Source organism: Callorhinus ursinus, unplaced genomic scaffold (genome assembly GCF_003265705.2).
Source record: "Callorhinus ursinus isolate GAN/ISIS: 27379988/994484 unplaced genomic scaffold, GSC_fseal_2.0 scaffold13, whole genome shotgun sequence".
Lineage (NCBI taxonomy): Eukaryota > Metazoa > Chordata > Mammalia > Carnivora > Otariidae > Callorhinus > Callorhinus ursinus.
Genome location: NW_027397075.1, coordinates 37,098,569 through 37,125,411, shown reverse-complemented (window position 1 = coordinate 37,125,411; position 26,843 = coordinate 37,098,569). Strand labels below are relative to the sequence as shown.

Genomic DNA, 26,843 nt, shown 5'->3' with positions numbered 1-26,843 from the left:
AGTGAATAGATTCAAGAGACACATACAAAGTAAAATCTATAGAATTTGGTAAGTGATTGGATCTGTGGTATGAAGAAAAAGACATCAAAGGTTACTTCTCATTATATCCTGTGCAATGGTGTGATTATACACACTGTTTCCTGAGTAAAGGTCTGCATTAAAGTTGTAGAAGTATATGAAGTAAATGCCCAAAGACAGATGAACACTTAAGAATATTACACTAAGACCATAGCTATTGAAGAACACAGTTGCTACTCTTGGGAAACTCGTAATTTTGTTTTGTTTTTAAAAGATTTTATTTGACACAGAGAGAGCAAGAGAGACAGAGAGCAAGCACAAGCAGGGGGAACAGCAGGCAGGGGAGAAGCGGGACTCGATCCCAGGACCCCGGTATCGTGACCTGAGCTGAAGGCAGCCACTTAACTGAGCCACCCAGGCACCCCTCTCATAATTTTGACTGATAGCAAGGGAACCCTAAAGTGAAGAGAGGTAAATTATTATTGAGGTCTTTGATGGAAAATATCACAGCAAAATCCAAGATGAGCAGGTAATAATTTTCCTAAATGTAAAACATGATGATAGTAAAAATGTCAGCCGTAGTTGTAATAAACAGGGTGAACTGCGCTTGTTGACATTGACTAAATTCTGTGGCAGCTTAACAAACACCCAACTCAGCAGTAGGGTCCTCTGGCTTCAAGTGGAATCTCAGAAGAGATTGTTCTTGGGATCACCAAACATGCCCTGAGCTGGGGAAAGAAACAAAACAGTAGGAGCGTGTTTGCACCAACCTTTTAACAATTCAGTTTCGGGTTTTTTTTTTTTTTTTTTTTTTTTTTTGAGAGGGACAAGCGGGGAGAGGGGAAGAGGCAGAGAATCTTTTTTTTTTAATATTTTATTTATTTATTCATGAGAGACAGAGGGAGAGAGAAGCAGAGGGAGAAGCAGGCTCCCAAGGAGCAGGGAGCCCAATGCGGGACTCGATCCCAGGACCCTGGGATCATGACCTGAGCCGAAGGCAGACACTTAACCATCTGAGCCACCCAGGCGCCCAGAGGCAGAGAATCTTAAGCAGGATCCGAGCTCAGCGCAGAGCCCTAGGTGGGGCTCAATCTCATGGCCCTGAGCCAACATCAGGGATGCTTAAGTGAGCGACCCAGGCGCCCCTTACCAATTCAGTTTCTCAGTGTGTGGGCAGGGATTACACACTCATTTGTGGGCACTTACAAATAGTATGCATAGCTTCCTGAAGGAGTCTGACTGGGGAAAAGGCCAGTATTTGTACTTAGTGTAGCTAAAGATTGAAGGTATCAAGTGTTGTGAAGGAGATACTGAGAAAGAAATCTAGGCACTGCCCAGCCAAGCGCCTCTCAGGGGAAGAGTAACTTCTAGTGTTGCTTCCACAGGACATTCCTAAAACTGAAATGATGCCTCAGCTTGTCTCAGTTATGTCATTATTCAGTTAAGTACCTTCCTTCTGATTCCACATGGGTGTGCCTACAGAAGAAACAGGCTTTTGGTTTTTGTTCACAAGCGTATCTTCAGTACACAGCACAGTACCTGGAACGTGGTGTTGATGCAGTCTAGAAGAAATTCATCTTTCTCATCATACCATAAATTGGGCCTCTACGGAGCAAATTCAGTCAGGAACCGTGCCAACCTGATTGATTTCTCATGGTATATTTACCAACCCGTGTGATTTCTCATGGTATAGTTACAAACTGGTATTCCAGTGCCCTCAACTTCAGTAAATTCAAGGAAAACTTCCACACCATGCTTTTGCCCCTGGTGCCAAAGAATACTCACTTGGTCCAAGAAACAGGAAGGGGCCCATCTAATTTCTGAAGGGACTTCCCCCTTCCCACGCCTCTGGCCCTGCAGAGGCAGGTGGCTAGAGCCAGAGCATGGAAGATCAGAGGACTTCTTAGCTATTAGTATGATGATGCTTCTATGGAAAGAACATTGTGATGTCAAATCCTACTCATAATGGGTTCCTATTACGAGGAGATTCTTTGGAGGAAGGAAAGCAATGAATCTTGCTTCAAAATCAGTTTCCCCAAGTCTTGTCCGAAAAAGCACACTTCTCAACCAACAGATTTGCCACCTCTCATTAGAAGACTAAGTCCATATCTACCCATTAGGGGGAGGAGGTGGGTACATTTTTAGAAACAGCCATTCATGTGTTTTAAGAGGCCAACTGCAAAAGGAATAAAGCAACAAATAATGACCACAATAAAGAGAGGAGGCTCAAAGTGTCAGTGTCACAACTGGGCCCTATCATTTATTAATTTGTAATCTTTAACATGGCTCCCCCTCCATCACTCTGGATAAGAAAGTTATTTGCCTTCTCTTTGGCTATACTCAGCACATAAAGCTGCCTGACATTAAGATGATCCTGGGTGGCTCTGTTGGTTAGGCTTTTGCCTTTGGCTCAGGTCATGATCCCAGGGTCCTGGGAATGAGCCCCACATCAGGCTCCCTGCTCGGCGGGGAGTCTGCTTCTCCTTCTGCCCCTCACCCTGCTAGTGCTCTCTCTCTCTCTCTTGCTCTCTTGCTCTCAAATTAAATCTTTTAAAAATTAAAAGTGAAAAACATCTGTAATTATGAAATATGTAGATACTGAATAAATGATTACTTTTAAAAACAGACTACTTTTTTTCCAAATATATTTATTTACCACGTTCTTCACATATGCAATATTTTGCCATTTTGTATGTAGATTTTAAGTTAATGCTAAGACAATGCATACTGAAAGTGATAGTACCAGTGATTAGATAAACAGGGCAGGGCGTGGGGGGGGGGGGGAGTCCTGAATAGAAATTCTGGAAAAGAGCAAATACGACAGAATTAGAAAAGACATCTTTAATTATAGAGAAACTTTTAAAACCTCCTCAGATGTCCATGACCTCTCTGCTGCCTGAAAACACAATGGATTTAAAGCACACGCTGGACAAGTGTAGACACAGGAAGGAAGCAGCTGCACAGGCCCAAATGGCGGAGCCGTGGCTGGAGAGGGAGCGCTCTTCTCACCCAAGAACTGGCACATTGGCACACGGGAATTCAAACTGTATCCCTAAGTGACCAGATGCACAAACTGCCTCACGTCTCAGAGTTAGTTAGAACCATGAGAAAGCACACCTACCACTTCACTAAAACAAACGAACCCACAGCACAGGGGATGACCTGCTAGCTTAAAGGTTAGCACTCCCTTGGGAATGCTAGAAAGAAGGAAGCATTTAGAAAAAAAGGAATACAGAAGAGGCAGCTTTAGTTGTTTGGTTTTTTTTTTTTTTTAAACTATCACTTCTGAGATTAACCCTTTTTCTCAAAACCAAATTAGCTATTAAAAAGTCTTTATGTGGGGAGCCTGGGTGGCTCAGTCATTAAGCGTCTGCCTTTGGCTCAGGTCATGATCCCGGGGTCCTGGGATCGAGCCCCGCATCCGGCTCCCTGCTCGGTGGGAAGCCACCTTCTCCCTCTCCCGCTCCCCCTGCTTGTGTTCCCTCTCTCGCTGTCTCTCTCTGTCAAATAAATAAAATCTTAAAAAAAAAAAAAGTCTTTATGCTTTACAGAAAAAAAGTGGGAACTTTATTAAAAGGACTTCATAGATTATATAGATTGTACAGCTTTCCAGTTTTATCATTACTGATGTTCAAGCAGGACATTAAATTTAGGGTGAGAAAGAGCGTGGGCGGACCAAGCAAAAAGGACTCCATTCTCCCCATTTCAACCAGAGTTGAAGCCATGTTTTACCTCCTTTATAAACAGAGTTCCAAAATTCTACTACCTGATAGAAACTTTAGTGATGTTAGAAACTACTCGAATGCTTATATAAGCTTTACTAGTAATACTCATTTTATTCTTCAGAACCTTTACGTCCCAGTTTCTTCAATTTCTGAGCCATAAACATAAAGCTTAGAGTTTAAGATACGTAAAACGGTGACCAAGACAGATCCTTCTCCAATAGTATATACGCACACATATATAAACTGTATTATAAAAACTATGTAAGTCACATAAAATTTTGCACAGGGTTAGTAAGCAAGTCCATTACACATTATTAACAAAAGTATGAACTACCTTCCATTAAGACTATAAGCATTGTTTATAACTGGCAAAATTAAGGCCTCATTAGTTTCCTTCCTCTTCATAAATTCTAAAATTTAACTATAAAGTATACACACTAGTTCTAACACTTAAATACCTAGGCAAAGGTAGACATGCTTTTCTTTTAGAAGCCTACCCTTATGCTAAACAGATAATTATGAAAGTAATTTTGGAGGTGGAAACAGAAGTGCCTTTGATAATCTTGTTAAATTCTTGTCAGTTCCATTATGGACTGTTCCATCTTGTCACTCCCATTATGGGAGTGCTCATTTTATCAGTCCAGGTACTCACATCATCGCGAGTCTATTTAAATAAAGCACATATTCTCAGGAGTGTGCATTTGAAACATTCACATTTTTAAAAGATTCCAATGAGATAGTAAGGATTCAGGTTTAGAATTTATGGACGGTAAGAAGATAATGAGGCCCTTTTCCTGCCAGGGCCAGTGTTTTGCAACAACCTTTTGAGGTAGTTATTGCCCCCATTTTACAGATGAGTAAAACTGTGGCTCTAATAAACAAAGCAACTGTGCCCATTGTCACACTGCTAGTAAGGATGGGGCCATCTTAAACATCTGTGCATGCCTTTTTGCTGCACCAGTGGTTTTCCCACTGGGTATTTGGGAATAGGAGAAAATGGCTGTCCCAAACAACAGGACTCCAGCCCTGCGTCCCAATCTCAACCAGAAGCAGCTATATTTTACCTGTTTTGCATGCTGGGCTTAAGTGTAACAATCTTTTTTTATGGTTTCATAACTAAAACAATACTCATCAGGCCACCCGGTTACTATAGTTGTGTTAGTTTACCTTATTTTTCCCCATACAAAATAATGAACTTTACTCAAAATTACTCATAACCACACAAAACAAACATCTTTTTGCATAAAAGACCTCAACAATTCATAAATTAGATCTTTTTAGGCTACATAAGCCACATGACCAACCTTTTAAACACATAATGTTCTATTAGGCTTTCTATAAAGAATTCAGGATTCCATTTTTATCCAGGTATAATTTTAAAATTCAATGAAAACTGCCTACACTAAATCAATGACTTGTATAACATGATCTGTGTTTGCAATTATAGAGTATTTACTGTACCTTCTTCATCTGCCAATGTCACCCACTCTTACCCTACAACTAAAAGGAAAAAACATTTCCCCCACTCATGCTTCCAAAAGCAAAATGTAGTTACTGAAAGGTTAAAAGCAACCTGAATTTTCTAATTAAATTCTAACGTAAAGCAAGCCACTTCACTTGGGCAATTTTAGATTAATCCACCAAAAAAAACAAACAGCTCCGTTTTCCTTCACTATCCAAGACTGAGAATGAAACCATCTAACAGATTCAAAACAAAGTTTGAGACACAGCTGTTGTCTTAGAGAAAACACCCACAATAATGGCTATTATCATTAATACTTCTTACAGGAAAGAAGTTTTAAAGTCTTTTCTTTTCAGAAGGAAAAAAAGTATCATCCTGTAACTAATTTTCACTCCTATTAGCAAAAGAGGGGGAAAAAATCAATAAATCTTCCTGAAACACATCAGAAGTTTTAATTTATTTAGGAGTGTAGGTAGTGGTTTAAATAAAACGATTTTTGCTAAGAGCGGCTAGCAGTAAGATCATGGCTATCAAACTAGTTTCTGTCACTGAAAGTAACTATTCCTTTAAGTGTTTGTGAAAACTTCTTAGGGCAGTCTTATTGTTCTAAAGAGTCCTTAGTTTTAAACATTTTTTGTTGTCACCTCAAGGTCTTGGGCAGGGGGAAAAAAAACACTAATAAAGGGAAGATGAGAGCTAAAACAAACAAAAAAACTCACCAGCCTTCATCAGTCCTACAAATACAATATTCAGAATCAATACAGAGCAACAAAATCAATGAGCAATGAAAATGTAACATTTACAGCACTTAACAGAAATACAGATCAAAGAGTTCCATTCTCTCCCTTCAGTCGATGACTTATTCATAAAAGTCTTAGACCAATCTGGTTTTCTTAACTCCCTCATTATATTTAAAATGTAGTCCCATAAATTCAAGTGACTGAGTCATTTTAATTTTTAATAAAAATACCAGAGATTACAAGATGTACTAAAGCAGTCTTGTTTGGAGGTTATGACTCCATCACAATTACAACACCACTGTACAGACAATTACTGCTGAGAACATGTGAACTACTTTTTAAGAAATGACCTCATGTCACATGCACTTTTGTCTGTTAAAGTTGGATTTTATATTTGAAAATTGCCTAAACTCATCTGGATCAAAGGTCCTGATGAAAGAAAATGGGTAATGAAGCCGGGTACTTGTGGTACAAATTAAGTTGTAACTAAGAAACTCGATTCTCCTTCTTTTGACACTCAAACTGACTTCAAAACAATTCTAAAAAGATGTCCCGAAACTTTTTGGATGGAAGTAGGGCTATTAGAATACCAACAAAGCTTCTCAAGTTGGCTACTCCCAATGAAAATCACCTTTTGGGTAATTCTTAAGTCTCACTTCTCTGGGTGGAAAATTCAACTCCATGGTCTCTGATAGGCCATTCAATGGTCCGTCTTTACAAACATAATCACACCTCACACACACAAACAAAATAATTCCTGCACACCATACTGTATTAGCAACGGGCATCTTATAACATGGAAACATCACATATAGAGTACATTTTCTTGAAAATGATCACATATTAATTTGTTTCACCTAACGTATACTACCATTAAAAGTGTAATAATTGAGCAGTGCAGAAGCTAGCTTCTGATCTTTAAAAATCACTTTAATATTAATGGAGGTGATTAATACTTAGATGTTACAGACTTAGTAGCCTGCCAACTATTTCAAGTCAGTATTTATTAAACAATAAGTTTACCAAAGGGTACTTCTAAATAACTTCCCAAAAGTTATTAAAGTTTAAACAAAAAAAAAGTTATCTTCCACATAAGTTCCACGATAAAATAATTTAAACATATGATTGACTCAGCAAGTCTTTTTTAAAAATTACTTTGGAAGTTGTAAAAGGAAATGTCTTTTCTTTGTCCTGTGCACTTCTTTCTGTTCCCTCACTATGTAAGATTTCGGATGTAAACTCAAGAATTCAAGGTGAAAGGTATAATCTTGCTTCACAAAAATCATGACCTACACTTTATAGAGAAAACAAGGTAAAAATTGAGTAGAACTGAACTTCTTTCCAAAAAAAATACAATTAGGATATATAACAAGATTATCTCTGGAAATGAGAGATTTTCGCTCTACTAGAGATAACAAAATGTTCCACATTATTTTCTTTTCTTTCCTAAGTACATAGTTAATTAGCATACATTCCAACAGTGTGCCTGAAAAAAATTTCGGAGCCTGAAATATTTAAATGATTTCTTCATAAGTGTTTTGGCTAAGTCAGTGGCCATGGAAACATGGTGCTCAGTCACAATGTTTAGATGGGAGTCAAAAAACAAAAACCCAGCAAAAATCTGTCATTATGTCAGCTGTGTAAGTCTTCCTTCTCCCAAAAAGGTAAAAAAAAAAAAAAAAAAAAAAAAGTACTGCTTTAAGTGCACAAGATTCCAGTAAACTTGCAACATCTCAGCTGACCTAGGAATGGAGCAAGCCATCTGTAAAGCGCAGAGTGATCCAAATACCACAGATAACTTCAGTAACAGCTGGAAACAGATGCTGGCCCCATATCAGGCAGAATACCCATCTTCAGTGTCAAGGAATGAAACAAAGTCCAAGCTTCTAAAACACGTAACGACAAGTCCAGGAACGTGGCCGGATATAATCCAGAAATGTGGGCTTCAATGGGGAAAGAAGAATGGAAGAGTAGTTTACTTACACGCACATGTGCACGAGGTGTCGGGGTATACAGGGGGTGTTAATTTTATAAACTGCACACCTCTACAATGTCTCCCAGCATTTCAGTAACCTTTAAGCTATAAGCAGCTTGCTAATTCAAAAGATGTTCATTATTTTTATCTACAACACAGATTACAGTGATTTAGAAGTGTTACACAAAGCTTTCAAAGTCCAGTAAATTCTACACACCACGGACTTCTGACCAAATTCCAAACAGGCACTACCTCTCTTTTGGATCTTGCATTTTATTTTAGCACAGACCTACTGTTAGTGGCCTAACATCTAAATTGTAGAAGGGTAAAAGGATGATAAAATATATATACAAACTATAATACAAGGTTTAGAATTACCAAATTATCTAAATGAGAACAGATGAAGCACTATGAAAGTTCAGCAAGAGGAAAAAACTGGAGCAAGAATCTGAAAAACCCGGGGCGCCTGGGTGGCTCAGTCATTAAGCGTCTGCCTTCGGTTCAGGTCATGCTCCCAGGGTCCTGGGATCGAGCCCTGCATCGGGCTCCCTGCTCCGCAGGAAGCCTGCTTCTCCCTCTCCCTCTCCCAACTCCCCCTGCTTGTTTTCCTGCTCTCGCTAACTCTCTCTGTGAAATAAATAAATAAAATCTTAAAAAAAAAAAAAAAAAGAATCTGAAAAAGCTGGAAGATGTTGCATCTGAAGTGGATTTTGAGAAAATAAAATCTGACAGGTGGAATCCGAGTGCAGAGAGCACCATAACCAGAGGCAGACCAAAGCAGCTAGCTCATATGCACAAACGGCATAAAGAGGAAATAAGGAGGGGGCATTAGGGCAACATAAGAAAAACAGGATAGACAGTAGGAGGAAATTTGGGAGAGAAACATTAATTTGCCTATAGGTGTCTTCAGATACCTGTGGGTACCTGTGAGAAATAGATATACCAAGAAGGCACCCCTTAAATATTTGGGAGTTATCTGTATGCAACTAGAAGTTTTAAAAATGAGACTCTTACGGGGGTGCCTCGGTGGCTCAGATGGTTAAGCGTCTGCCTTCGGCTCAGGTCGTGATCCCAGGGTCCTGGGATCGAGTCCCGCATCGGGCTCCCTGCTCCTGGGGAGCCTGCTTCTCCCTCTGCTTCTCTCTCTCTCTCCCTCTCTCTCCCTCTGTCTCTCATGAATAAATAAATAAAATCTTTAAAAAAAAAAAAAAACGAGACTCTTACGTAATTACAAACAACCCCAACAACAAAGATCAAGGGAAATGGGATCTTAGGCATATGAGTGTGGCTGAACATTTTTACAGAGTTTATTACTTTGGGAAGGAAGAGGTAAGAAATATGTATCTGTGTAGGTGGTGGCAGGGAGCATACACATGCCACTGAGAAGACCCTGCAGAACACCTACATTTTCAGGACACAGGAAGGAAATTAGAAGACACTTGAAAAAAAAAAAAACACCAAGAACTAGGAGCATTCAATGTAAAGAAAACCAAAGAAAACTTTCAAAGCCAGTGCAGTAAGATCAGATAATAAGCTAACCCTTTCACTCCTTATTGCCCTCCCCTTAACATTAATTCAGCATCATCTCTACTCCTCTTCTTCTCCTTAATACTGCCTACCAAGCCTCACGATCAGGGGACCAAAACGTTACTTTTCCACTCCAGCCTAACCAAGGACTCACGTTTTTGAGAGGACAGTGCTGACGTGCATACCACTCTTGGGAATAAAAGCACAAGATGACTCCATTGCCCGCGAAAAGGGAAGTCCACATCATAACATTCCAAATTGGCCTTTTCCGACTGTCATTGACAATGAAGTTGAAAGCCACTAAAGTTAGAATGATAAAAATATATATATATATATATAGTTATCCAAACATCATCTATCAGGAAACAAGGGGCCTCAGATATGTGCTGTACTTATGTAATTATCACAATGAGCATCAACGGTGGGTATACAGGTTTATTCTGGCCACTGACTCTGTAAGTAAAAATGAAGCTTCAGGTGTTGAAATTTATCAATTGGTGATTAACTGAAAATCAGAGAATATCCAGAGCAGGTGAATATATGTCATGGACTCATTCGTATTTGAACTTGTCCTTCCCTCCACCCACCCAAACAAGGGTCCACGTTTTTCAGGGGTGAACACTGACAGAGTGCGGAAGTTGTTTGTAGTCTTCATGACCTCCCAAATCAGTGTTATCATTAGTCTTCAAGAGGCTATTTAAGTTCATTTTTCTACTTCAAAGGATGAGCATCCTGCGACAGAGCGTGGTTTAATTACTCAAAGTCAATGCTGTGACCATCTGATAAACACTGCCTTGAAATGGTATTGCTACAATCTAGCTGTCCACCCTGCCTTAGACTTCATTTTCTATAAATTTCTCTTTTAGCCGGATGCTCGGTACTCACAGCACGCCAAGATACTTACTTCCAAAGAACATGAAGAGCACGAAAAGCACTGGATAGAAAAAGCTCAAGCAAACAGCCAGGGCATATTCATGCACTATGGCAGAAACAGCAAAGACTGCTAACATGGCGGCCGACTTGAATCTCTTAGTGAAAAACTAGGGTAAAAGGAGAACATGAAACAGTAATTTTTTAAAAAGTAATTAAGCCCAAACTAGATATAGCTGACCCCTGAACAACAGGGGTTTGAACTGCATGGATCCACTTATTCAATTAATACGGCACAGTACAGTAAATGTATTTCTCCTTATGACATTCTTATCAACATTTTCTTTTCTCTAGCTTACTTTACTGTAAGAATGCAGTATATAATACATAGAACACATAAAATGCGTGTTAACCAACTATTTACCTTATCAGTAAGGTTTCCAGTCAATTGTAGGTGATTACTAGTTAAGTTTTGGGGAAGCCAAAAAATTATATGTAGATTTTTTTACTGTGTGGGAGGGTCAGCACCCCTATCCCCCTTGTTCAAGAGTCAACTGTATATAAGACTTATAATTATCCCATGCTAAAGGCACCTATTTAATTATGTTTATATTTGATTTTTTCCAATCTACTCCTTGGATTAAACCAAATGTAGTAAATAATTACAAAAAACATCTATGCTTTCAAATCCTTATTTTACTAAAATGAGGTATTGTCAAAACCATGAATGTTGAAAGAACTGGGCATATTTTCAAAAACCTATTTGTATCCTATGTTTGTAAGTCACTACAGTAAACAAAACAGTTTTCACATATAAATGAACACATCGAATCTCAACCTTTAGAGTAACGCCGTATGGTGGATAAGGCAGGCATCTTCTCCATTTTCACTATGATTTAGAAAGAATCAACAGGCTGTGTCCATAAGTGACACTACACTTACGAATGAAAGAACACTCGACTACAGCACTATTTGCACCATGTCTTGCTATCACTTAGCCAAATAGTGACTTACTTAATAACTAAAACCTGCAATCCAGAGGGATAATCATTCATGAGAGTCACCAGTTTACATACATTCTGTTCTAAAGAATGTCTCAAAGACATATACCACCAGTTGGAAAGATATAAATCCAGACTTAAGTGTTTCCTACTTTAGCAAAGAAACCAAAAAAACAAAAAAGCTAGAGGGAGATTATCTCACTGACAATGAGATTCGTAAGAAATGATCCATTCCTGGTGGATCATTTCACCTTCTCTAGATGCCTCCATGCGTTCTTACTTCGTAATCATGTAAAATACAGCCCAGAACACAACTGTGGTATTTGAACAGTATGTATGGTGATGAGATCTAAGTATAAGCTTTCTTAGGCAGAAATGGCCCACAGAGAACTGAAGACCACTTCCAGCTGCACAATAATAATACTTTCTGGAAAAGGATCTCCATTTCCTGAACATCAACTCTATCTTGCCACTTACCCAGAGAAAGTCCTTGTAAGCATAGTAATACAACCAGTCATGAACCACCACGTTCCAGGTCCTGTAATAGTTAGAGTATGATGTAGAGTTCCACCAATCCTGAGGAAAAAAAGCAAAGATTTAGAACTACACATATACACATACACACAGAACCAATGCAAAACCCCGAGTATTCCTTTTTTTTTTTTTTAAGATTTTATTTATTTATTAGAGAGCGAGCGAGCAAGAAACAGTATGAGAGGGGAGAGGGTCGGAGGGAGAAGCAGGCTCCCCGCTGAGCCGGGAGCCCGATGTGGGACTCGATCCCAGGACCCCGGGATCATGACCTGAGCCGAAGGCAGTCGCTTAACCGACTGAGCCACCCAGGTGCCCCAGCCCCTGAGTATTCCTAAAGACCAGACACACACAACATAATATCCAGAGTGTGTCATGATAATTTGTTAGTCCATACACTGAAGTCAGAAAAATCTTAAATGGCATTTTGGTTATTAATGCTCAATATATGACACGAATTTTAAATCTACAGATGATGAAGTCTGTAACTTCATTCTGTCTCATTATCAAAAAAGTTACGATGGAAGATACAGAACATACAGAATCATTAAATCTAAGGTTCATCTAAATAGCAATCAGTAAATCCCCTTACCTTGCTAAAACACAGGGAGAAAATTCTAGGGTCCTATAGGCTTAACGTGCTAAGCCTAAAGAGCTGTCCCGCTGGTACCATAAAGGACAAAATTTACACTGTACAATGAGTGAGACAATGGTTACCTGCAATAAATCCCTCCCTACTTTAGGATCAGACCCATGGAATCAGACAGCTAAAGTCTGCAACCCACACCCCGTTTCTCTGAGAAAGGAGTGGAAAGCTTTGGGTGTTGCCAGACCACTACAAACAAAACCCTAGAGGGCTTTAGGCAGGATTACAGAACACTATAAACACCCTGGCTCTTGTCTAGAACTTAATTCCAACTATTTTAAGTATAATTAATGCCTTTCAAAATAAAGGAGGGAAAAGTTATTTCCTGTATAAACTATTCAAGAGTCTTAAATAATTTGCTAAGATCACTCCTATAGCACCAGACAGCCAATTTCAAATGAATGATCAGCAGAGTCTCATGATGCCCTGTGGACACATGCTTTCCCGCCAATACAGGATCCAGTAGAAACCATATGCTTTCTTAAGGGAGCAGGTATTAGAGGTAGAAGATAAGGCTATGAGGCTGTGCTAAGTATATCAACATCAGAATCTCAGACTTAATATTGGTAAAACTCATGGAAAAAGAACTTCGCAGTGTTTACATTAAACATATGCTCAACAATGCTCAAATACTTAACAATGAGGACAAAAGTGCATAAATAAAATGTGAAAAGAAAGAGAAGGCCAAGTATACATCACCTTATAAAACATCCTGTCACCAAAGCGTAACATCTCAGCAAAGGCATTGAGCCAGCAGTGCAAAAAGGCAAAAAACATGAGGAACAGAATCAGCACACCTAAAAATAAGATTAACAATATTAAAAGTCTTTCCAAATAGCTCATGCAAAGCAGTTAATTTTATGTCATCATATGCTTAGCTGGAATTATTCTGTAAAATAAAAGTTACTGTTCCAGCTTACCCATCCAAGGGACGACACTGTGTTCTTTTGAAAGTTATTTTACTTTTAGAAAGCACTAAATTCCAAGTGGGTGTTTTGTTTTTTTTTTAAAGATTTTATTTATTTGACAGAGAGAGATACAGTGAGAGAGGGAACACAAGCAGGGGGAGTGGGAGAGGGAGAAGCAGGCTTCCAGCTGAGCAGGGAGCCCGATGCGGGGCTTGATCCCAGGACCCTGGGATGGTGACCCTAGCCGAAGGCAAGACGCTTAACAACTGAGCCACCCACGTGCCCCATGGTGGGTTTTATAGATAACAAATGACCCAGGCTGTTTTGTTTTTTTTTTTTAAGATTCTTTTTATTTTTATTTTTTTTTAAAGATTTTATTTTTATTTACTTGACAGAGAGACACAGCGAGAGAGGGAACACAGGCAGGGGGAGTGGGAGAGGGAGAAGCAGGCTCTCCACCGAGCAGAGAGCCCGATGCGGGGCTCGATCCCAGGACTCTGGGATCATGACCTGAGCTAAAGGCAGACGCTTAACAACTGAGCCACCCAGGTGCCCCTGACCCAGCCTGTTTTTAATAGAAATGCCTAGCTATATGGCTTAACTTGGTACTCAAGGCCCTTTAAAATCTGACCCTCATGCATTCCTCTAAACCAGTTGCTTAAACCTGTGGGAGATTTTGCCCCCTAGAGAACATCTGACAATTCTGGAGACATTTTTCGTTGTCACAACTCAAGGGGTAAGGGCTGTACTACTAGTATCTAGTTTTTAGAGGCAAGGATATTGCTAAATATCCTATAATGTACAAAACAGCCCCCCAAAACACAGTTTCCAGCCCAAAATGTCCAATGACAAAGTTAACTTATCTCTGACTCTCTTCCCAGTGTTGTAAACATCATCTATAACTGGACTTCTGCCATTCGAAAATACTCTATTCCTTTGCTTCCATCCCACTATCTAGAAGCACGTTTCCACTACTTCTCTGCCAAACACCTATTTTTCAATACCCAATATTAAATGTCATTTCCAATAATGATACAAAGTTCATCAGCACTTTGTTTATCCTACTTAAGTAGTATATACTATACTACATTGTAAATATCCATTTATATGCCTATTCCTTTCATTCACCTGTTTATTAAAAAAGTATCAAAGAATATTTATGGAGCATCTACTATGTATTAGACAATATGGGAAAGACTGTGGTTGGCTGACTGGCTGTAAGACACAAACCTTGATCTCAAGGAATTTGCAGCCTAGTGAGGAAGACATGCATTTAATATATATTCTTTTAGAGGGACAGATAAAATAATTTATTGGAGTAAATCTTGGGGGGGCAATCAGGGAGGGTTACCTAGGAGTCTAGGAGAAAGGTTAAGGAAGAAAGAAGGTAACAGAAAACACGACCAACATTTGACAGGTAGAGGAAAAAGAAAAACTAAGTAAAAGAAACTGTAAATTAAACTGAAAGCCTCCAGAGAGTAGAGAGCATTTATGTCTTCTTCACTGCTAGGTCCTCAGCACCTGGCACATAATAGGTACTCATGTATCTCTAGAAAAAAGTTAAGTGGAATGAATGAAGTTAGGAGACTGAGGTATGGCCAGAAAGATAGGAGAATAAGAATGAGTAGCAAGAGAGAGATTTCAAAATGCGGTCAACAGCATCCAAACAATGCTTCATGGAGATGAAATAGAATAAGGGCTAAACCATCTACCGGATTTAGAATCAGGAGGTTACCAGTGATTTCAATAAAGGCCACATCAGTGGCCTGGTCAGATTAGAAGCAAGATTACAACGAACTGAATAGTGAACAGGAAGATTAGTCATGAATATGGACTCCCCACAGTCACAGAAAGCAAAACTTGGGTGAAAGAAGACAAACAGAAAGTTTGTCTGGGCTGAAACTAGAAGTATACTCACTTATGAAATAGATGGAAAGAAGTCGAGATGAGTATAGATGTAGAGATGACTTCAGAGCAAAAAGCAGGAAAATCAAAGGTGTGCATGTGCAACAGCTCTTTTTCCTTATAACTTCATGAATGGCCAAATTAACCAGTACCCATGTTACCTGGGAAGATGGAGTTAAATACACATAGGACCAGAACACGAGCGCTGAAGGGCTCCTGTTTGATATTCCGAAACAAGGGGGCACAGAGCCTTTCAAAGATGTAGTACACATAAAAAAAGCAACCAAAAACCTGGAATATAACAGAGATATAATTATAATACTGATGGCTTGATAAAGAAGATAGGTATGTGACCGTTAGACTAATGTTCACATATATATTCCATTAATGCTAGTATATAAGATTACCAAACTGCAACCCTTCAGAGGTATTACACAAGCTAGTTTCTATCATACCTTCTCTCCCAACCCTTTATCAAATGGCATACCAGAAGATGAGTCTCTTGGAACCTGCTTTTCCTACTACATGAAACCCAGCACAAAAGAACTTATTTCATAAATGGGTATCTGATTGAGACAAGAGTTTAAAATGGGACCTTCTGGGATTTGTGATTCTGATGGAGTGAGGCAGTGGGTGGTGATGGGGAAGACGTCAGACCATACCCACACATATGTATCCCAAAACAAAAAACCATAAGGAGAGGGGGAATTAACATAGATGCTTACTAAAGTAACCAAATGGAATGAGTTTAATTAAATTCTTTTACTGAAGGGAAATCACTTTTGATGTTGGCAAGACAAATACCATCTACTGTACTGGTAAAGAGTTTACAAGACTTCAGAAAGAGGTCTAGAGTTCCCAGTAGACATGAATTTACCAACACTTTAAATAGATTAAATTATTATTATAAATTTGAATCCCCATGTCCCACTAATCAACAAACCTTAGGTAAAGAAAAAATTCACCTGTAAAAACTGCATAGCAACATAACTCCACCTTACAGTGGGAGTCCTAAAAAGGAAAAAACAAAATAAGTTTTCTAAATAAAGTAAGTAATTGAACTTTAATAAAGACCCTCACAATATTCTCCCCACACAGAACACATCATTTTTGGCATATGGAATGCCTGTATAATTCTGTCAAGAATTACTGTAATCGAATTGGATTGCTAGAATCACCATTTGGGACTTTCCCGTGCCAGAAGGAAGTTGTAACTCATTTTACGTTCTTTGTAACCCTGTATGAACTGGCCCCTGCCTACTTATCCCACCACACTCATGCTACACTTCCAGTGCTCAACACATTTCTGCTTCACAGAACAATTACCTGGGATAGTTGTCACGGTAGATGAGGGTAGGTGCAAACAAAAAGTACAAGTACTGGTTGACTGTGGGTATTGGAATCGTCTCTGGAAAACAAAAACTCTGGTTAGATCAGGCACTCTTCAATTTTCTCCTGGCAAAACTAAAAGGGAGAAATAAGAAAGCACACAAATAGGGAAGAGTAAAAGGACTTCACTTAGCCCATATCATTTCGTCCTGATCTCCCAGAGTGACTTCTTATCCTTATATTGATTCAGTATTACCAATCCCTCTAAACTAAGCTATTCCTGTGACTTAGAAATACCTTCTAGAGTTTGAAGCAGCAATGCAAAGAATAAGCACACATGGGGTAATGAGTCCATTAATAAATTATAAAAATAAGGCTAAGTTTTAAGACTCTGGCTATCAGTGTTTTTAAATTGTAGGTACAAAGGCAAAACAGGAATAATCAGGAAACAGTGAGATAGTCTTCCAAATCAATATGGATCCTCCATATTTAAAATCAAATATAATTTCTACAGAATGTAAAACACCATCCCACTAAATACCAAAGGTTGAAATACGCTATTGAATAATCCTTGACCTAACGAATTTACATACTTGATTTCTCCTTAGCTGAATTTAGTACCCGAGGCACATTCTCTCTGACAAATGAATGGGCCTTCATTATGAAACGAATCTACAAAAGGAGGGGGGGAAAAAAAGATGAATGTTCTACCATTGTCTTATCTCCTATAAGCAACCCCAGAACAGCACTAGATCATATAAAGAATTTCCTAATTTTGCATACACCAACTCAAGTTCACGTTTATGGAATAAAGCAAATGAAAAACAAACTGTAAAGAAGGACATGTTATTATTCAAATTATTCTGCATCTATCAGTATTATCTATTACAGGTATATTACAATAAGAAATTAAAAGCCTGTTCAAAGACAGTCTCCTGAAACAGTCCTTCCCATTAGTCACACAGAGTCGTAACAGACAGCCAACGTAAGTCAGAAAATTCTGAAGGCTGTACAAACAAAATAAATCCTTTTTTCAGATGGGACCAGTTTATATGACAAAACAATGAATCTGATAACCTCAAGGGTAGAGTTTTTAATTACAAAAATGTTTTATCATTTAAATGACTTCTACAAAGTGTTCAAGAATAAAATCTGAATTCATCCTAAACAGCTCAATATAATTTCATTACCAAGAATCAGAGAACACTATCAAAAACTAATGATGTAATATATGGTGATTAACATAACAATAAAAAAATTTAAAAAAAAAAAGAATCAGAGAACACTGAAGCTAGTATGAATTTTAAGACATGAGATGATTTATCTTAAAACTTCAATTTTATAAATAATAGCACAAAGAACCAGGTAGAAAAACTGACCCAACTAATACAACTAAAAATAACAGAATGTCAGTATTATTATTTTAACAAAACATAGCACTGCATCGGGCAACCCTCAAAACCTTACCTGTTCAAGTATAACAATGCAGCGGGAAGCTGGTGGCAGCGTATATGCTAATACAATATATGTTGGTCCCGAACCTAGAACTCCAATCTGGAAGACCATGAAAAGAAAGCAATGGAAGAGAGAATAGACCACTGGATGGGAACTCTTGCTGTAGCCTCTGGCCCAACGTTGGAAGAGGAAATAGGGAACTGTAAGTGTACTCAAGAACATAGTCCACCACGTCCACATAACAATGGGAAGTTTGCCAAAAGCATAAGACAAGAGATTGAACTCAAGCACCAGCCTAGGGAGAAAAAGCACAGAGAAAGAGCACAGAAGTGAAATTTTTAATATGCACAAACTCAAAGAACTGAAAACTTTTCATACCTAAAACTCTCAACCTTAGAAAACACAGCAACATTAATCTATTGTGGTCATGAGGGTAATAGTTGTGCAAGAGGGAGAGGTGCTTCTAAGCCTCTGCTTCACAATATATCCCAACAATAAAACTTCTAAAAGCCCTGAGATAATATAGTATTTGAACATAAGATACCCAAGATAACCTAAAATAAAACTTTTAAGCTTCGCAGTGATTAGATTCTAACATTAATAAATTTTAAACTCTAAGATACACTAATACATGAAGTATTCAAATAGCAATCACTGCTATGTCCAAAAGATGATTTTTCAGAAGAAGAATTCAAAAATCTACTAATACATTATTATACCATTATCTCAAAATGTAATTTTCTAATAATGCACGTAAGTTGGTGTATGGTTATTACACTGTCATTTATTTTATTTTTAAGATTTTATTTATTTATTTGACAGAGAGAGCACGAAAGAGGGAACAGAAGCAGGAGGGAGTGGGAGAGGGAGGAGCAGGCTTCCCACTGAGCAGGGAGCCCAATGTGGGGCTCGATCCCAGGACCCTGGGATCATGACCTGAGCCGAAGGCAGACACTTAACAACTGAGCCACCCAGGCACCTCACCACACTGTCATTTTTAAAGTTAAATTTCATTTTTATATTAAAAAGAAAAGTTTTCCAGGGCGCCTCGGTGGCTCAGTTGGTTGGGTGTCCCGACTGTTTCGGCTCAGGTCAAGATCTCAGGGTCCTGGGATCAAGCCCTGACTCAGGCTCCACAGTCAGCGGGGAGTCTGCTTGAGACTCTCTCTCGCTCGCTCTCTCTCTCTTCCTCTCCCTCTGCCCCACCCCCCACTCATGCACACATGCTTGTGCTCTCTCTCTCTCCCTAAAATATAAATCTTTTTTAAAAAAGTTTTTCAAGCATTAAATTCTAATAAGCTACTTATTTTCACTATCAACCTGAAATGCACACCATAGTGGGGAAAACTGGTAAACTGTATATACAAAATTCTCCCATTTAGGAAAATTACCTAGAAACTACCAATTATGGACTATTAAAATAGACCATTTTCAAAATAAAATGGGGGCGCCTGGGTGGCTCAGTTGTTAAGCATCTGCCTTCAGCTCAGGTCATGATCCCAGGGTCCTGGGATTGAGCCCCACACGTTGGGCTCCCTGCTCAGCAGGAAGCCTGCTTGTCCCTCTCCCACTCCCCCTGCTTGTGTTCCCTCTCTTGCTGTGTCTCTGTCAAATAAATAAAATTTTAAAAATAAATAAATAAATAAAAAGAAAAAGAAACTTCTAATATTCCTTTTAGTTGTGCTTTTAGGGAGAGAGGAGTATCACCCTCCAATCAGCTGCTTTGGGATTTTCTGAAGCAAATTTACCCAAATCACTAAAATTTACCACAACTGAAATACCATGAGAACTCCCAACACCCTATTCATCAACAAGCCAAACGTCCTTTCTCTTGTCTTACCTTCCTTCATCAATGTAATCTACAACAAGTGTGCTGAGGATAAAGAGAATGAGGAGGGCAATGAACATGTGATATATTGTTCTGATGTGGTCCACCTCAAACAGCTCACTGTAAATACAGTTCAAACAAATACAATTAATTATATCCCATTTTAAAACACCATATATTAGAGTCTTTAAGGCAGGTCAGCAGATCAGACCCACCCTCAAATAGTAATCATGAGCAAACATCTCCAACAGGAATCCCAAAATATTAAACCTGAAGCACAGACCGTAAATGACATGACTAAGCTTTTAATGTGAAAGCTTAGGATAAGGCTCTTTCCAGTAAAATGATACTGGCCCCTAGAAAACAGCATGGATATCAAACACTTAAAACAAATGGAGAGCATTCTTGAAAACCTGCCAAAAGTGACTGCTTCTTAGGTAGGCAAAAGGCACTGAAAACAGGTAACACAAAAGCTATCCCAAATGTTAACAAGGTTTTGTCTTTAATCCTATTACATTCTACTCCCTATACTTAACTACTATTAAGTGCTATTTCCAAGATGTTAAGATTCACATGTGTGCTTTTCTATAATGCAACTACCACCCTACATGTCTATACATGTAACCATTTACAAATGTTTTTACTTTCTATCCTCACTGATCTTTATATTTGATTAAAACAGGGCTACTTCCAAAATATAGCAACAACTTTCCAGATGATGTTTTCTTAAAAAGGTTTTTTTTTAACTAAAACAAGTTTTTTTAGCTTTGCTTTTGCAAAGATGTATGCTTACATCTTCTACATACCTTTTCAAGGATATCTTAGATTGCCCTGGATTAATCTTCAAATTCTAATAAAAACCGACCTGAGCCATAAAATATGTGTTTTATTTCCTGGATTAAAAAAAAAAAATGTTTCGGGCGCCTGGGTGGCTCAGTTGGTTAAGCGACTGCCTTCGGCTTAGGTCATGATCCCAGGGTCCTGGGATCGAGTTGCGCATCAGGCTTCCGGCTCAGCAGGGAGCCTGCTTCTCCCTCTGACCTTCTCCCCTCTCATGCTGTTTCTCTCTCGCTCGCTTTCTAATAAATAAATAAAATCTTTTAAAAAAATAAAATAAAATAAAATAAAATATAAATAAATAAATAAATAAAAATGTTTCGTGGAATGCCCAGATGGTTCAGTCGGTTAAGCAGCCATCCAACTCTTGGTTTCAGCTCAGGTCATGATCTCAGGAGTTGTAGGGTCTAGCCTTTCTTTTTAGCCATTCTTTTATTTTATTTTTTTTTTAATTTAAATTCAATTAGCCAACACATAGTACATCATTAGTTTTTGATGTAGTGTTCAATGATTCATCACTTGTGTATAACACCCAGTGCTCATCAATTCACTTGCCCTCCTTAATGGCCATCACCCAGTTACCCCATCCCCCCACCCACCTCCCTTTCCACAACCCTCAGTTTGTTTCCCAGAGTCAAGATTCTGTCATAGTTTGTCTCCCTCTCTGACTTCTTCCCATTCAGTTTCCCCTCTCTTCCCCTAACATCCTCTGCACTATTTCTTATATTCCACACATGAGTGAAACCATATAATTGTCTTTCTCTGACTGACTTATTTTGCTCAGCATAATACCCTCCAGTTGTGGTGCAGGTGCCCCTTCTTTTCACTACATCTGTATCTTCAGGGTAAATACCCAATAGTACAATTGTTGGGTCATAGGGTAGCTCTATTTTCAACTTTTTTGAGGAACCTCCATACTGTTTTCCAGAGTGGTTGCACCAGCTTGCATTCCTACCAGCAATGTACGAGGGTTCCCCGTTCTCCACATCTTCACCAACATCTGTTGTTCCCTGTCTTGTCAATTTTAGCCATTCTGACTAGTATGAGGTGGTATCTTGCGGTTCTTTTTAGCCTCTCTTTTCAGCAGGGCACAGGCAGGGCTCTGTGCTTAGCAGGGAGTCTGCTTCCCCTGCTTCCTCTGCCCCTCCCCCAACTGGCACGCTCTCTCTAAAATAAATAAAATCTTTTTTAAAAAGTTTTGTAATTAAAGTACACTTGAGGGATGCCTGGGTGGCTCAGTCGGTTAGGCATCTGCCTTCAGCTCAGGTCATGGTCACAGGATCCTGGGATAAAGCCCTGCCTCGGGCTCTCTGCTCAGCGGGGAGCCTGCTTCTCCCTCTCCTCCCTGCTCCTTCTTTATCTCTGTCTCTCTCTCTCCAATAAATAAATAAAATCTTAAAAAAAAAAGTACTTTTTTCATATAGTACAATTCTATCATTAAAATCTTAATTATAATGTTCAAAATAATTTATTTTCCCCTGCCTACATTTCCCCACCTCACCAGATACAGATTCTAAAAGTTAAAATTTCTTCAAACAATAGTGTGGCAAAACACTAAAACTGTATGATACAAGGTAACATGTTCAGAAAATTTTGGCCTTCTCATCGAATATAAAGTTGGCTCACAGAAAGTGAATTTTGATAAGCATAAAATGTATTGTTTTAAAAAAGCACAGTAAGACACTAACGATAATTTTTCACCAGCCCAACTATTTCAGATGCCCTATCCTAATGCAGGTGAAATTACAGCAGTATTCAGAGGAATGACTGAGTAAATAAATAAATGATCTACTCAGAGAACATCACAAAATAAATATTCATTACCTACCTACAGCACACCTATTTCAGTTCACAAGTGAGGTCACCATGAGTAATTCACTGTGCCTAATTTTCTTCATAAAATTCACACAATCAGGGTTCTAAAATATGTAAATCTGAGAAAACTATCAAGTTTCTAAGCTGGCTAGCCAGAGAAGAGATGAAAAATATGTAATATACCAAGAAGGTAGCAACACCAAAACACCTGTGAAGGGGTTTACTTAATTACAAAACTTTTGTTCTAGCTTTTTGGGTAATCAATTCTCTGCATTGCAACTTCAAGAAATTTATCAGAGGACAGATAACCATGCTCATTCTAACTCCCCTCTGAAACTAGATATAGAACCAGAAGATCACAAAGGAGGACCAAGAGACAGCAAATGTTCAAGAAGTTCCAAAACTAATGATTTCTATGAATTCAGAACTCATTAAATATGCATAAATTAAGCAGTGATTTTAGTAATCAGAACAGTTTTTAATTCAAACTAATAATTAATAAAAGCAACTAAAAATACTCACTCTAAGAGAGACTGCCTTACAACAAAAATCTTTCCATGTTCTGGAGGTGCTCTCAAATCTCTGGGGAAGAGCAAAAAAATAAAATATAAATACTTTAAGTATTTTAAGAAATTTAAACCTATGGATAAGAGAAAGAATATTACCAACTATAGCATATAACGTTAATAAAGCACCTTCTCACTCTGATCCGGTACTATGTCAAGGGTTTTGTGCATGTTATCTCATTTACTCCTGAACAATGCAATGAGGTAGATACATGCAGGTCTGATGAGAAGGAAGAGATGTTAGGCACACCTCAGGAGAGCAGCGCTCAAAGGTACTCCACAGCCCAGTCCCTATGGAAACGCATTCCTGGCATCACACACTGAAAACCCCTTTTCCTTCTCCTAAACATCGCTAAGGTCAGAGACAGGCCTCTAGCCATACTCCAGTTCACAGGCTGTTATTGGTCTGTCCTCTGCACTAAAATTTATGAGACCTTCACCCTCCCTAATGTCAAAGGACTTCCAACAATCCCCAACAACCTCCTGATCTTAAAGGTTGCCTCCGGTTCCTAATATCTCGCATTCTAAACATCTAGCATTATTATCATTTTTAGGGCTTTCTGCACAATCACCCACACTTCTGTCAACTATTAGTGGTCAAAACTGTCCTCCGGAATAGAAGTGACTGCCAGAGACCACTGGGGCATAAAACTGAAGAGAGCACAGAATGGCAAATTAGCACATATGGGCCTCTGATAGCTTTCCCTCTGCTGCTCCGGATGCCTGACCAATTAGAAACATGGACCGCTAACTGTACTGTGCTTTATTACAGGCACTGGACAGAGTACAACAGGGAGGCACTACAATGATGTGGTGAAGGGCATGAACTCTGGAGCAAGGCTCTGGATTACAATACCCACTGCGTGATCTTGGACACGTAACTGTCCCACACTTCAGTATCCTGATCTGTAGCATGAGACTGTTAGGGTATCTACCTCATGGGGTCATTGGTTTAAATGCAGAGCACTCAACAAGTGTTGGCTCTTTTATTTTATAAGTCAGCATAGTCTTAGATGAGGTACATGCTTGTTATAATCCTCATATTAAGATGAAGAAACCCCCCTTTCAAGTGGCTAATTTGCCCAAGGCAACACAGAGCTAATAAAAAGTGGTGCCAGGGTGTGAATCCAGGCATTTTTACTGCAGTCGGGATTGTGACCGCTGAGCGTTATCAGAGTTCATGTTTGCACTAAAACAAACTAATATCTGTACTTACTTAGCTCTGTGGTTGCTTTCTCCTTCAAGAACAGAAAAGCTTGTGATAGCACACCCACCATTGTCTAATGATGCTGATTTTTCAATGAGATTGGTCACAAAATCATCAAAGTGACTGCCAACTTCCTTCATAAAAAATGGCTTCAATTCCTAGAATTTTAAAACAAAACAAAAAAACATCAGGAACACATGGATTATTAACGTTCTTCCAAAGGATTCTCTTAAACGGAGCTGGATCAAAAGAAATCCACGTTAAGCCAGCTCACAGAAGTAAAAACAGAAAAATGATTTCTACAGCTAAGCTGCAATTTCAGAAATGGCTACTGAAAAAGCAACATGCTGATTTAGGTGTTTTCAAGAATTTAGGCCCTTTTATGCATAAATCAAAATATCAAGTAATCTCCTACTAAATGAACTCCAGGAAAAATATATAAAAACAAAGTAACAAAAATGGTAAAACTGACAGTCTTATTTCTCTTCCAATTTTTATCTGGAAAAGAACAAAAAGAAAAAGGTCAGTATTATATCACCATTATATAATTCAAGTCCCTTTCCTTCTCAAGCCAACCCTGCACCGCCCCCCCCCAAGTACCCACTATTTATATTTTAGGTCATGTCATTTCTGTATGATACCAACATTTATACGATGTTTATTGCTACCTCCACAGCTATATATTTATCTAGCCATAAAACACACACACACACACACACACACACACACTTTCAAAACATAAAATTGTTATATTTTGGTCCCAAACTATCTGTAACATCTTAAAACTTATATAGCCAGTTTTTTAAAAATGTGAAGCAAAAAAATTATTTCTCTTCAGGTTTTAACAGGCCACCTACTATAGGTATTCAAATTGTAAAGCTGAGTATTTTAGAATTGGTAGGACTCAACTACATAAAGGAAAACGAAGTCTTTCAAATGTTTTAAGAAATAAATGCTCATTTCTCTAAATTGTTTAGATTGAACCTAAACAGAATCTCTAGGTTCTGTTATACCAAGAGTTTGACTAAGACTTTTTAAAAAGTAAAGCCTAAAAATATCAATATAATTAATGGAACTACATGAAGGCTTTTCGAACTGAGACAAGGGAACTAAAGGACTGCTTTAGTTTAAAAAAAACTGCTTTTTTGCTCTTTTTCCTGCTTCTGTTCTTGCAAGAACCCACATCCCCGCCTCACACATACCTTATAGAACAGATAATGTATGTCCTCCTTGTGTCGGTCAAGGAGTTAATGATTTCTTTGGAGTTTTCCAGCACAACAGATAACACCTAAGGAGTGACCTGGTGGGGTAGTCATGAACCTATCACGAACATTTTTCCAAGACCGTTGGGCCCCAGGGCATAAGTGACTTAGGACACCTAAACACGTGTTCCTGAAAGCCTGAGAAGATATGTCACCAGACCACAATCCTCAATAAAAACCCCAGGCCCCAAGCAAAGACAAGACTCACTCCTTTTTCCTTTCAGAGTTTCCCAGATACTTTGTACGAACACTTTTTTTTTTTTTTTTAAGATTTTATTTCTTTGAGAGAGAGAGAGAGCACAAGCAGGTGGAGAAGCAGGGCAGACGGAGAGGGTGAAGCAGGCTCCCCACTGAGCAGAGCCTGATGTGGGGCTCGATCCCAGGACCCCGGAATCATGACCTGAGCCAAAGGCAGACACTTAACCAACTAAGCCACCCAGGTGCCCCTACATTCTGTGTCTTCATAAACTTCGGCTCTCACTTCCTCTCAGCTGATGTTTGATTTCTACACGAGGCCAAAGACCCTCTTGGCTGGTCCTGTCCTCGGACCCCGTCAATCTGCATCAAAACTGCTCCATCTCCCACAGTTCCCAAATGCATTTTGGGTCCTGGGCAGTGAGATTACACCAAAATCCCAGCTCCCTCAAGAGAGTGGACAGAGATGGAAAATACAAGATATGCACATATAAACAATACACAGTAGACACCGTTAAGTGTCACCTGAGCAGTATTTAGATTAGCAAACCAAAAAAAAGCAACTAGGAGATGACTTGAAGTGTCTTTTTTGAGCTGAGAGTTGAGCTGAAACCTCAAAAACACAGGAAGAATTAAGATTAAGTTAAAAGTGGTAGAAAGACACAATGTGATGAAAAGCAGAGATAGGAAAGTATTAGCTAAAACAGGAAATGTGAACATAGGTTGGTTTTAAGGACAAAATATAGAGGACCTATGTTCCCTAGAAGAAAGAATATAGAGTTTTTATAGTTACTTTTTCATATTAAGGTTACCTAGGAATATTTTATTTTACTTCTTTTGCCTGTTCCATTTCAATTCTATGTCTATCCTCATATTTCGATATTTTTTAATAGGATGCTTCCCTAACAACAAAACAAAACCAAAAAAAAGTGACAGACAAAAAAAGGTGCGTTCTCATTTAATCTCTAGAGTTGGATGGATTAATAAAGATTCCCCCACCCCCAGCTTGTTATGAAAACACTGTCCCACGTAGAGGGAAGT

General features: G+C 38.7%; 1 protein-coding gene across 1 annotated transcript in view; it reads right to left on the bottom strand.

Moving 5' to 3' along the window:
* Nucleotides 1-6,862: 6,862 nt before the first annotated feature.
* The window catches only part of SOAT1 (sterol O-acyltransferase 1), a 69,697-nt gene continuing 49,716 nt past the window's right edge, over nucleotides 6,863-26,843 (bottom strand). The window contains exons 4-16 of the mRNA XM_025877790.2: nucleotides 24,355-24,503; nucleotides 23,095-23,154; nucleotides 19,933-20,040; nucleotides 18,105-18,387; nucleotides 17,231-17,309; nucleotides 16,635-16,716; nucleotides 16,274-16,319; nucleotides 15,470-15,599; nucleotides 13,195-13,292; nucleotides 11,796-11,894; nucleotides 10,352-10,487; nucleotides 9,602-9,747; nucleotides 6,863-7,888 (exon numbers count right to left, since the gene is read on the bottom strand). Coding sequence (XP_025733575.1) covers nucleotides 7,832-7,888; nucleotides 9,602-9,747; nucleotides 10,352-10,487; nucleotides 11,796-11,894; nucleotides 13,195-13,292; nucleotides 15,470-15,599; nucleotides 16,274-16,319; nucleotides 16,635-16,716; nucleotides 17,231-17,309; nucleotides 18,105-18,387; nucleotides 19,933-20,040; nucleotides 23,095-23,154; nucleotides 24,355-24,503 — 1,473 coding nt within the window. The 3' untranslated portion in view covers nucleotides 6,863-7,831. The remainder of the gene's footprint in view (nucleotides 7,889-9,601; nucleotides 9,748-10,351; nucleotides 10,488-11,795; nucleotides 11,895-13,194; nucleotides 13,293-15,469; nucleotides 15,600-16,273; nucleotides 16,320-16,634; nucleotides 16,717-17,230; nucleotides 17,310-18,104; nucleotides 18,388-19,932; nucleotides 20,041-23,094; nucleotides 23,155-24,354; nucleotides 24,504-26,843) is intronic.